This window comes from Salvelinus fontinalis, chromosome 17, assembly GCF_029448725.1.
Source record: "Salvelinus fontinalis isolate EN_2023a chromosome 17, ASM2944872v1, whole genome shotgun sequence".
Lineage (NCBI taxonomy): Eukaryota > Metazoa > Chordata > Actinopteri > Salmoniformes > Salmonidae > Salvelinus > Salvelinus fontinalis.
In genome coordinates this window covers 48,710,361-48,723,122 of record NC_074681.1, presented here as the reverse complement: position 1 = coordinate 48,723,122, position 12,762 = coordinate 48,710,361, and the positions used below count along the sequence as shown (strand labels likewise).

At 40.7% G+C, this 12,762-nt stretch overlaps 1 protein-coding gene across 16 annotated transcripts in view; it reads left to right on the top strand.

The window, feature by feature from the left end:
* Positions 1–1,202: 1,202 nt before the first annotated feature.
* The window catches only part of LOC129814510 (discs large homolog 1-like protein), a 254,606-nt gene continuing 243,046 nt past the window's right edge, over positions 1,203–12,762 (top strand). For all 16 annotated transcript variants that reach the window (XM_055867694.1, XM_055867691.1, XM_055867690.1 and 13 more), the window contains exons 1-2: positions 1,203–1,897; positions 2,591–2,722. In XM_055867694.1, the coding sequence (XP_055723669.1) occupies positions 1,879–1,897; positions 2,591–2,722 (151 nt within the window). In that variant the 5' untranslated portion in view covers positions 1,203–1,878. The remainder of the gene's footprint in view (positions 1,898–2,590; positions 2,723–12,762) is intronic.

Genomic DNA, 12,762 nt, shown 5'->3' with positions numbered 1-12,762 from the left:
TGGGGAACTGGCTCAATTTTTGGGGGGGGGAGCCTCTCGGGCTTCCAGCCACTCTGCCTTGCTAGCTCCTGCTGCTGCTGCTGCTGCCGCTGCTTCCTGTAGCCACGCTAAGTACTGGAAACAATAGAACACTATGAAATATCGGGGACACCAGGCCTGGTTTTCATAGCTGATTTTGAAAAGGCTTTTGATAAAGTACAACTGGAGTTTATATATAAATGCCTAGAATATATCAATTTTGGGGAATCTCTTATAAAATGGGTTAAAGTTATGTATAGTAACCCTAGGTGTAAAATAGTAAATAATGGCTACATCTCAGAAAGTTTTCAAAGTAAAACTATTTATTATTGCCATCGAAATGTTAGCTGTTAAGATTAGATCAAACAATAATATTAAGGGATTAGAAATCTGTGGTTGAAAAACTAAGGTGTCATTGTACGCTGATGATTCATGTTTTCTTTTAAAACCACAATTAGAGTCTCTCCACGGCCTCTTAGAGGATCTAGATACTTTTGCTATCCTCTCTGGATTAAAACCAAATAAATGTACCATATTACATATTGGATCACTAAAAAATGTTACATTACCATGTAGTTGACCAATTAAATGGTATGACGGAGATGTGGACATACTCGGTATACAAATCCAAAAAGAAAGAAATTATCTCACTCCAATACATTTTTATAGAAAGTTAGCAAAAATAGATAAGATCTTGCTACCATGGAAAGGAAAAACCTGTCTATTTGTGGAAAAATCACCCTGATTAACTCTTTAGTCATATCACAGTTTACCTATTTGCTTATGGTTTTGTCTACACCTAGTGACCTGCTTTTTAAATTATGAACAAAAAATATTCAATTTTATTTGGAACGGCAAGCCAGAAAAAATTAAAAGGGCCTATTTATATAACAAATATGAATTCGGAGGGGAGAAATTATTAAATATTAAAGCATTAGACCTCTCACTAAAGGCATCAGTCATACAAAAGTTATACTTAAATTCTACTTGCCATTATCATTCAACTGATAATACGAACAAAAATGTTGCTAACATATGATGGGGGTCCCTGGGCAAGAAAAGTTTGAATACCCCTGGCTCAAGAAAAGATCAAGTCTCACCTTTCAACTCCTTCCTTGAGTTACATGAGCCGTTAACTGCAGGGTTTGAAATCACGTGATATAAACTACTTCCAAACCCGAGACGCCATTTTGGAAGAAAGTTTGGAATTTTCTGTCACAGGAAGAAAAGGAGGGACACCAGAAGAAGTTTGAGTCGAAGGAATACAAATGTATTTACCGAAAAAATGTACAAAGGATACGTTTGCGAAATAAGTGAATAAGTCGCGGAGGCACGGCCTGAGTTTACATGTGCCACTGAACTGGATTTAGAGTTTGAGTAATTTTAAAGCCCGCACTGCTTGCAAGCTACGTTGGACACCAATGCATGCACGGAATGACTGGTTTTAGCCGACTGAACACACGTTTCTATACTTTGTATGGATTTTAACGGGCATTTGGACCTAGTTGGAAAAATACCAACCATTGCATATGTGGTGTCATCACCTCTTTGCCGCTGTCAGGTTCAAGAAGTGCAGCTGTCAGCTAGCTGGTCGCGTTTTTAATTTGTACCCGAACGTCCACTCCTTAATGTTACTGTTGTTTCTCATTTTGTATCACAGTGACATCTTTTGCTTGACAATTCGTGGGCAAAATTAAAGCTGAACTTGTGGTTTCATTGCAGAGATTTTCATACCCCTTGGATACCAGGAGAGTGAAAGTGTTCTAAAATATTGCGTGTTCCCATAACATTTATCTGCGCGCGACTGGTGAAAGAGCTAGCTGGCTAGCAAGCTACATATTGTCTCGAGACTGCCTAATCATGCCAGTACGAAAGAAAGGTAAGCGGCTTTAATCTAATTGTAGCTAGCTAGGCTTGCTAGCTAACTGTCAGTTATGCATACTTACCAATATAAACTAGCTGTTATTAGGTATGTAGTAACTGGAAATAACCATTATGAAATAGTTTCTTGCTAAATATATTGACAGGACCTAACTAGCTTCCTAGTTGCCCTCAGAAGTTCTGAAGGGAAAGAAGCCACAAATAGGACCAAGTTGCTTGTAGGGAACTTAGCTTGCAAAATACTTTTAACTTAACGTTAGTTCACTAGCCAGCTAACGTTAGATATGTACTGTAACCATATACCGTTTCCCAAGCTTGCCTTACTTTTCCATAAGGTAGCATAATGATTGACTCTGTTACATTGCTCAACTAGCTAAAATGTCTTCGTGTAACATATCTTCCAATTGCAACAATTGTAGCCAGGATCTCAATCAAATCTAATTGCTTTAAACGATGTTGGCTCCAAAATATAACTATTCAACTTCTCAAGTTCATGCAGCCAATTAATAGTTGTAGCCCTTCAATTGTAACAATTTACAGCAGCTACTGGAGCAATATGGTTACAATTTAAAAGGCCCACTTACTGACACTTCACTTTTTGAGTCAAGATGCAGTTATTCTTTTGAATGGTAAATTGCTAGCGTTTTGGCCAGGGGATATACGTCTTATCTAACACATTCTGATTGTCCAGATGCACAGCGAGCCCTGTCACTCTTGGAGGAATATCGCACTAAACTTAACCACACTGAGGACTGGCAACTGAGACTCTCCATCCAGAGGGTCATCGACATCTTTCAGAGTAACCTTTTCCAGGCACTCATAGGTAAGTGTACAGATGTAATTCTCACCCTTATTCATCTTGCTTTTGAGATATTGGGTAGTCTATTGTTAACCTTGTGTTTGTCATGTCTAATGTTGAAGGCCTAATGGGCTATTCCATGCCAGCAGGAGCGGATTTTTTTTTTTTTGTATTGCAGATTGTTCTGGCAATTCTCACATAGAAACTTCATTGGGAGAAAGGATTTTTAAAAATGCCATTCTGGTCTTAATTTTGTCAGTTAGTTGCAAAAGTAATGTTTTCGTCTTTTAGTAGTACATCTAGCTCTTTTTGCCCGTAGTGGTTAAACTCTACCATTTGAAATTGTGATGGAGAGGCACCGTGCCACTACGTCATCTCAAGGGAGGGGTTCGTTATGAAATAACACCCTTCTAAATGTGCTGTGTGGTACCACCTCAAGGCGTACTTTAAAAGCAGGTGACTGCGTGCCTTATTTGACAATGGTCTTGATAAGTGGAATGTGCCAATATATTTTGCACGATACTTTCTTGACAAGACTACTGACGTTACACAAAATTCAAAGTAACATGCTGACCTCACCTGCTTGAGTTACATAATACATGTACACATAGACTACTGTTCAAAAGTTTGGGGTCACTTCGAAATGTCCTTGTTTTTGAAAGAATCACTTTTTTTTGTCCATTAAAATAACATCATTGATCAGAAATACAGTGTAGACATTGTTAATGTTGTAAATGACTATTGTAGCTGGAAACGGCAGATTGTTTTTGTTTAATGGAATATCTACGTAGCCGTACAGAGGCCCATTATCAGCAACCATCACTCCTATGTTCCAATGGCAGGTTGTTAGCTAATCCATGATTATCGTTTTAAAAGGCAAATTGGTCATTCGAAAACACTTTTGCAATTATGTTAGCACAGTGGAAAACTGTTGTGCGGATTAAAAAAGCAATACAACTGACATTAAGACTAGTTGAGTATCTGGAGCATCAACATTTGTGAGTTCAATTACAGGCTCAAAATGGCCAGAAACAAAGAACTTTCTTCTGAAACTCGTCAATCTATTCTTGTTCTGAGAAATGAAGGCTATTCCATGAGAGAAATTGCCAAGAAACTGAAGATCTCGTACAACGCTGTGTACTACTCCCTTCACAGAAAGGGTGGGAGGCCCCGGTGCACAACTGAGCAAGAGGACAAGTACATTAGTGTTTAGTTTGAGAAACAGACGCCTCTCAAGTCCTCAACTGGCAGCTTCATTAAATAGTACCCGCAAAACACCAGTCTCAACGTCAACAGTGAAGAGGTGACTCCTGACTCCTTCTCACATTAATGCTTTTTTTTATTTTTGTATATTTTTTGTTGTTGGTCGAAGGCTAAAATTGGATTTGAGAGTTACACTTTAATGACCTATGTCAATTTCTATGTATAAAATGGGTCATGTCATTAAAAGTACCAGAGAACCGACTGGAAATGTAATGTTTGAAGAGTATATAATGTACGTCTTGAAATTCAGTCAAAGGTTAGTTTTGATATTCATATTTTTAATATTGAATAAATTCATGATTTTTATTTTCTTCAGATGTTAGTGCACACTAAATGGAATATAATGACATCAAGATGTTGACTGTCATGTACGGATCATAAGGTGTAACAGGAGGCAGGTATAGGTCTAAAATGGGTCTAAAATGGACACTTTCATCATGATATTCTCAAATGGTTTGTGATATAAATGTAAAATGCATGTCAAACATCCATCCTCCCAATGTTAGAATTGCCAGAATAGTCTGAGTTAACACAAATATTTTCTGCTCCCATGCCAGTCAACCATCAAGCGCTATGATGAAACTGGCTCTCATGAGAACCACCATAGAAAAGGAAGACCCAGAGTTACCTCAGCTGCAGAGGATAAGTTCTGAGGCCGGTAACTAATGAAATTTCAGCCCAAATAAATGCTTTGGAGTTCAAGTAACACACGTCTCAACATCAACTGTTCAGAGGAGACTGCGTGACTCATGCCTTCATGGTCAAATTGCTGCAAAGAAACCACAACTAAAGGACACCAATAATAAGAGACTTGCTAGGGCCAAGAAACACAAGCACGGATGATCTCCGATGTGTGGTTCCCACCGTGAAGCATGGAGGATTGCTGATGACACTGTTAGTGATTTATTTAGAATTCAAGGCACACTTTTTTTGTTTGTTACTTTTACCCCTTTTTCTCCACAATTTTGTGGTATCCAATTCGTAGTTAGTCATGTCTCATCGCTGCAACTCCCGTACGGACTAGGGAGAGGCGAAGGTCAAGAGCCATGCGTCCTCCAAAACACAACCCAATCAAGCCGCACTGCTGCGCCCGCACCCGCTTAACCCAGAAGCCAGCCACACCAATGTGTCGGAGGAAACACCATACACTTGGCGACCGTGTCAGCGTGCATGCGCCCGGCCTACCACAGGAGTCGCTAGAGCGCGGTGGGACAAGGACATCCCTGCCGGCCAAACTCTCTCCTAACCCAGACGACGCAGCCCCATGTGTCTCCCGGTCGTGGCCCGGCTGCGACAGAGCCTGGACTCAAACCAGGATCTCTAGTGGCACAGCTAGCAACTGCAATGCAGTGATTAAAGCACCCTTAACCAGCATGGCTACCACAGCATACTGCAGCGATACGCCATTCCATCTGGTTTGCGCTTAGTGGGATTGTCATTTGTTTTTCAACAGTACAATGACCCATATCACCTCCAGGCTGTGTAAGGGCTATTTGACCAAGAAGGAGAGTGATGGAGTGCTGCATCAGATGACCTGGCCTCCACAATTACCTGACCTCAACCCAATTGAGATGATTTGGGATGAGTTGGAATGCTGAAAAGCAGCCAACAAGTGCTCAGCATATGTGAGAACTCCTTCAAGAATGGTTGAGAGAATGCCAGGAGTGTGCAAAGCTGTCAAGGCAAATTTTCTAAAATACAAATATTTTGATTTAACACTTTTGGTTACTACATGTTTTTGATGTCTTCACTATTATTCTACAATGTAGAAAATAGTAAAAATGTGACCGACCGGCACAAATTGGTCTTATGTTGCAAAATTAGATTTTTATTAGATTTTTAATATTGGTTAAAAGTAGACTTGGCTACCAGTTGAGGAACAATGGAATGTAATTTTGCTTTGAAAGTTGATCAACTTGTAAACTCACTTTTGAGAAAATGCCTTTTGGTACTACTTTTGGAGATCCCTTTGTCTACACCCATTCAGCATTGTTCACACCCTCTTAAGCCCCACCCATCCGATTTAAGGTTGCTTTGAGCGTTCTAACTTGCTAGCTACTTCCAGACATCTATGTGAGGAAGAACAGCACACTGAACATTACTCGCCCTTGCAGAGCTGGTTAGGTTGTTTTCATGTTATCCAGTGCGTTGGTGACCAACTGTGCTGCTGGCAACAATTTAATTACACATTTTTGCCAACGTTTACTGACACAGGCCATTCAACGGGTGTTCGTAAATTCATCAGTTATTCTCTGCTCTGACACTCAGACAAGTCTGAGTGTAACTCGCTAGCTAGACAATGAACCATTATCCCAACTCATGACGTTACTACCCTCCATGAATCTGCAGGTAGCTAACCAACCAGGTTCAATGTTAGCTAGCTATAACTAGTCAAGTAAATATGTCTGAGATTCAAAGAATATGATCATACACATAACGTTAGCAAGCGAGCCAGCCAGCTAACGTTAGCTAGCTAACAGTACAATTCAACTTGAAATGATACCGCTTTCTGTCAAAATTAGAAATGTGTAATATCTAAGAATTTAGCTAGCTAGACTATCTTACCCGCGTATACATCATGGTTGGACGAGTCTCCTGTCGGATGCCATGGTTGCCCTTAGTTTGAAGATGTAACCCGGAGACAGTGGAGAGCATACACAGAGCCCTGAACTCAACCCCATAGAACACCTTTGGGATTAATTTAAAGTTAGATGCGTTATTGTTAGCTTGCTAACAATACACTTTAACCTGACATTAGGTTTATGCAGTTTTACTACGCGTTACAAGATTACCTAGACATACTGACCAGCTCAAATGGACAGAAGTGTGCTATATGGCCAATCCAAACATCTCTTGGCGTGTCCAGCCCACTCATTATCTTAGACAATCATGGCTAGCGGGAAGGTTGCTGTATTTTACTGTCTAAACTAACTAGGCTCGTAATTGAACAATTTATTTGTATTTACAGATGACATGTTTGTTATTAAGCCACATTTAAAGTTCACATGTTTGAGAAAGCATTTCTGCCCAAAATGCATTTTGATAAAAAGTTTATTTTCAAATGGCTCTACTGTGAAGTAGTAGCTCCGAACATACGCCTAGTTTCCTGAAAGGGTCACAAATAATAACCCTTGAATGAGTAGGTGTCAACTTTCAGCTGGTACGGTATATCTCTTCAGCAAGATTTGATTCCAAACACAGTTGTGATACATTTTAGTGTTCTAAGGCAGTGGGGCTAGGGCGCGAAGAATTGGCATATTTAGCATAGTATTATTATTTTTTTTTTTTCAATTGTCCGGGTTTTCAACTTACTCTTGAAAGTTGTAATAGTAGAATGCACAAGGTGCAGTTTCAAAATTGGGTAGTGCATCAGTTTTCCTCTTGTCACGTCAGTCATTGTCTGTAGAACCCAGAGGATAGGATTGTGTTGAAGCACAGATCGGGAGAAGGGTACCAAAAATATCTACTGAATTGAAGGTCCCCAAGAACACAGTGGCCTCCATAATTCTTACATGGAAGTAGCTTGGAACCACCAAGTCTCTTCCTAGAGCTGGCCACTCGGCCAAGCTGCAATCGGGGGAGAAGGGCCTTGGTCAGGGAGGTGACCAAGAACCCGATGGTCACTCTGACAGAGTTCCAGAGTTCCTCTGGAGATGGGAGAACCTTCCTGAAGGACAACCATCTGTGCAGCACTCCACCAATCAGTGGCCAGACGGAGAACACTCAGTAAAAGGCACATGACAGCCCGCTTGGAGTTTGCTGAAAGGCCATGAGAAACGAGATTCTCTGGTGTAATGAAACCGAGATTGAACTCTTTGGCCTGAATGCCAAGCATCACGTCTGGAGGAAACCTGGCACCATCCCTACGGTGAAGTGTAGTGTCAGCATCATGTGTGGATGTTTTTCAGTGGCAGGGAGACTAGTCAGGATCGTGGGAAAGATGAACAGAGCAAAGTACAGAGATCCTTGACGAAAACCTGCTCCAGAGTGCTCAGGACCTCCGACTGGGGTGAAGGTTTATCTTCCAACAGGACAATGACCCTAAGCACACAGCCAAGACATCGCAAGAGTGGCTTTGGGGCAATTCTCTAAATGTCCTTGAGGGGCCAGGACTTAGCCCGGACTTGAACGCGATCTCTGGAGAGACCTGAAAATAGCTGTGCAGCGACGCTCCCCATCCAACTGACACTGAGAGGATCTGCAGAGAAGAAAGGAGAAAGTATCCAAAAATGTGCGCCACGCTTATAGCGTAATACCTAAGACTCAAGGCTACTGCCAAAAGGTGATTCAACAATGTACTGAGTAAAGGGTTTGAGTACTTATGTAAATGTGATGTTTTTTTTGTATTTTGTATTTAATTTTTAATGTCAACTTTTTGCTTGGTCATTATGGGCTTTTGTGTGTAGATTGAGTAAAAAAAAACAATTGAATCCATTTTAGAATACGACTGTATTGTAACAAAGTGGAAGAAGTCAAGGGGTCTGAATACTCCAAATGCATTGTGTACACACACACACCTATTCCTTTTCATTTCAGCATTAGCTTCCCTCATACGCATGCATGCACACTGACACTCCACCATTTCTGAATGTTGCTTATGAAAAATAGATTGGTGCCACAGTTTGCAATCTACCCCCTCCCCATCCAAGATATGTATGCAGAGGGACAGACAAAATGTAATCCGTCTGTTGACATGGTGATTACCCCAAATCCTAATCCCCCTGCTGCTGATTTACCGCATTTTCACTGGATGACAGAGGGTAGACCAAGAACAGAAAGAGTGGATTGCAGAGAGGAGAAAGAGGGTCAAGAATAGACAAAAGCAGAGAAATAGTCAACTAAGACTGCAGCCTCAGTGCCCAGTGTTTTCCATTAATTTGAACTAAAGGTCTCCCTTTAGGATTGGCTTGTAGCCTAGTTAACATCCACTGATTTAGACATAGGCCTACTTTGACTCTCACATACAATCTCCATAATGTGTGATGGTAATAAGCATTTAACAATCAGTACAACTGGTTTGGCAGTTGACATTGTTCTGCATATGGCCTGCTGTGATTCATGCCCCATAACCCTTTATGAATGCCTTACTTTTTTGCATTCAAGCTGAAGTTATACATGGTAATGTACAGCGTAACTAGGTTAGTTGAGCTGAGAACCACTTGCACAACGAGTGACTTTAATAGGCTGTAATCTGTCTCCTAGGACTCTTAAGGGCTCAATTTCATAACATCAAGAGTCCTAATGGGTGCAGTCTTTTTTTAAATTATTGGATAATGTAACAGTAACTTTCTGTGGCATACAGCCTTCAAAAGTAGATCTGATTAGGCTGTTCTTACCTCTTTTGATATGGATGGCAGTAACTGCGTGTTTATTAAAAGCTCCTGCCTAAGATAAAATCTAACAGGCTTGTACTGTGAAACGACTTACTATCTTCCACAATGGTCTCATTTTTATTGGCTATCAATACAGTACTTTGTTTAAGGTCGGTCTTTAACTATAGTCTTGTCCCCAGAGGGTTGAACAGCAAACAAGACAGACACCTGGGAAACCAGCAGCACGAGACCAGCACATGAGCATTTGTTTTCACTGGCTTGATAGCTGTCATGCTGTGACTGGTGGTTGAAGGGGCCTTGTTTGACAGAAAAAAAAGTATTTTTAGTGTGTTCATTTGATCAACTCATGTCGGTGAAGTAGCTTAATCTTTCTCGTCAAGCTTGATCACAAAGTAGCCTGTAATTTAGACCTATTGTACCATAGATGAATATTTTACTTAAGTAGTTTTAGCTAATTGATATTTTTAGTACCACTTTTTTTTCCCATACATTCACTCCTGGTTTGGTGCTAGCAAGCGGTTGGACATTACACAGACACATAGGTACTAAAAATCCCATAGTTTTGGTCAAGGTGATCTTTGTATGTTCCCCCAATGCTTGAACATGGCACCCAGTTTCCGTTTGGCTCACTTACTCGCAGGGCGGCAAACGATGAAGGAACCAATTTTTTTACATTACCCACTGTACAATTTAATTCCCCCACTCTCCCTCCAGTCTGACTCAGTTTTACCCCTTTCGCCTCGTTATCCTTATTACCCCTGTCAACAACTACCTCTTCCCCATGTCCAACTGGAGCCTCATCCAGTCAGTGCCTATGACCTGCAGTAGCTTCCATCTGTTTCAGCAGAGGTGTTTCTGAAGCCGCCCTCTAAATCCCACAGATGAACCCATAAAAGTAATTAAAAGTTAATCACAACATTTCTTCTGATTCGGTTATGTACAGTTGGTAGGTAAAGATTACAAAGGCAATACATTAGCTCCAAATTCTCATTTGTTATTATTTACCTGTAATCCAAAACTGTCCCATGTCTCTTTTGTTAAAGGCCCAATGCAGCAGTTTTTATACAGTACCGGTCAAAAGTTTGGATACCTACTCATTAAAGGGTTTTTATTTATTTGTCGTATTTTCTACATTATAGAATAATATTGAAGACCTCAACTATGAAATAACACACTTGGAATCATGTAACCAAAAAAGTGTTTAACAAATCTAAATTATATATTTGAGATTCTTCAAAGTAGCCACCTACTTTGCCTTGACAGTTTTGGACACTCCTGGCATTCTCTCAACGAGCTTCGCCTGGAATGCTTTTCCAACCGTCTTGAAGGAGTTCCCACTTATGCTGCGCACTTGTTGGCTGATTGTCCTTCACTCTGCAGTCCAACTCATCCCAAACCATCTCAATTGGGTTGAGGTCGGGGTGATTGTGGAGGCCAGGCCATCTGATGCAGCACTCTCCCTCTTGGTAAAATAGCCCTTACACAGCCTGGAGGTGTGTTGGGTCATTGTCCTGTTGAAACACAAATGGTTGTCCCACTAAGCGTAAACCAGATGGGATGGCGTATCGCTGCAGAATGCTGTAGTATCCATGCTGGTTAAGTGTGCCTTGAATTCTAAAATAAATCACTGACAGTGCCACCAGCAAAGCACCCCCACACAATCATACCACCTCTATGCTTCACTGTAGGAACCACACATTCGGATGTCATCCGGGTATCATGTGTCTCACAAAGACACGGCAATTGGAACCAAAAATCTAAACTCATCAGACCAAAAGGCAGATTTCCACCGTTCTAATGACCATTGCTCGTGTTTCTTGGACCAAGCAAGTCTCTTCTTATTGGTCTCCTTTAGTAGTGGATTCTTTGCAGCAATTTGACCACGAAAGCCTGATTCACGCAGTCTCCTCTGAACTGTTGATGTGTCTGTTACTTGAACTCTGAAACATTTTATTTGGGCTGCAATTTCTGAGGCTGGTAACTCTCTGTTGCAGAGGATAAGTTCATTAGAGGTAACTCTGGGTCTTCCTTTCCCGTGTTGGTCCTCATGAGAGCCAGTTTCATCATTGCGCTTGGTTTTTGCTACTGCACTTGAAGAAACTTTCAAAGTTCTTGACATTTTCCGGATTGACTGACCTTCATGTCTTAAGGTAATGATGGACTGTTGTTTCTCTTTGCTTATTTGAGCTGTTCTTGCCATTAATATGGACTTGGGCTGCAGTCCAAACAATTAAGACAGACCCTATCCCCTCAGCCCTCAAATTAAGTGGACATTTCTGATGGCGAGGGAGGGAGGGAGGAAGGAAGGAAAGATTTTTAAACGGACCTCCCTTGCCCGGAAATTGGTCACTAGTTCATCCTGCGGTGATTTTTCACCCACCGACTAAAAACGAGGGCTGAGGGGCGTAAGTTGCAAACCTCCCTTGCTCCCCTCAGGCCTCATTTTTAGTCGAGTTTGCGAGTGTACAATTATGTTCACTCCGGGGCCTGAAACTCCCCATAATTCAATTTGCGAAAATTATACGCCGCTAAGAAAAGTCAGGCAAAACTTAAAAACATTAACGGAGAAGTCAACATGTGAGTAAAAACAAATGTAAAAAAGGTTAGAAATTGTGCTATTAATGCACATGACAGCACAAACATGTCTCGTAAATGTTTTTGTTTGGTTATCTTTTGGAAATTGTAGAAATAAAATATTTTCATTCTTCTGAAGTTCCAGCTAGGCAGGCTATCGTCAGTTACCGGTGGCTGAAAACACAATCATCGCGTGATGAACTAGTGACGAATTTCCAGCCAAGGGTGGTCCATTTAAAAAATAATTCCTTCCTCCCTCGCCGCTTGCCCTGCAAGTGTATACTCATCAGACGTCATCAGAAGTGTCCACTTAATTTGAGGGCTTAGCGGATAGGGTGTGTCTTAAGTGTTTGGACTGCTGCCTTGGTCTTTTACCAGATAGGGCTACCTTCTGTATACCATCCCCACCTTGTCATAACGCAACTGATTGGCTCAAATGCATTAACAAGGAAATTCCACAAATTAACTTTTAACAAGGGACAACTGTTAATTGAAATACATTCCAGGTGACTACCTCATGAAGCTGGTTGTGAGAATGGCAAGTGTGCAAAGCTGTCATCAATTTAAAGGGTGGCTACTTTGAACAATTTAAAATATATTTTAATCAGGTAGTAACACGTTTCGTTACTTCCTGATTACCTATGTTATTTCATCGTTTTGATGTCTTCACTATTATTCTACAATGTAGAAAATAATACTAAAAGAAAAACCCTTGAATGAGTAGGTGTGTCCAAACTTTTGACTGGTACTCTATATCAAATCATTTTTGGCTAACAATTCAGTCTTACTGTAATAGTTTTCCATTAATTAAAAAAAAAATTAAGCTAAACTTTTTCTGAAGCAAGAATTTTGCTTTAAGTTATCCTTTTTAGATTAAACTATACTAAATATAAT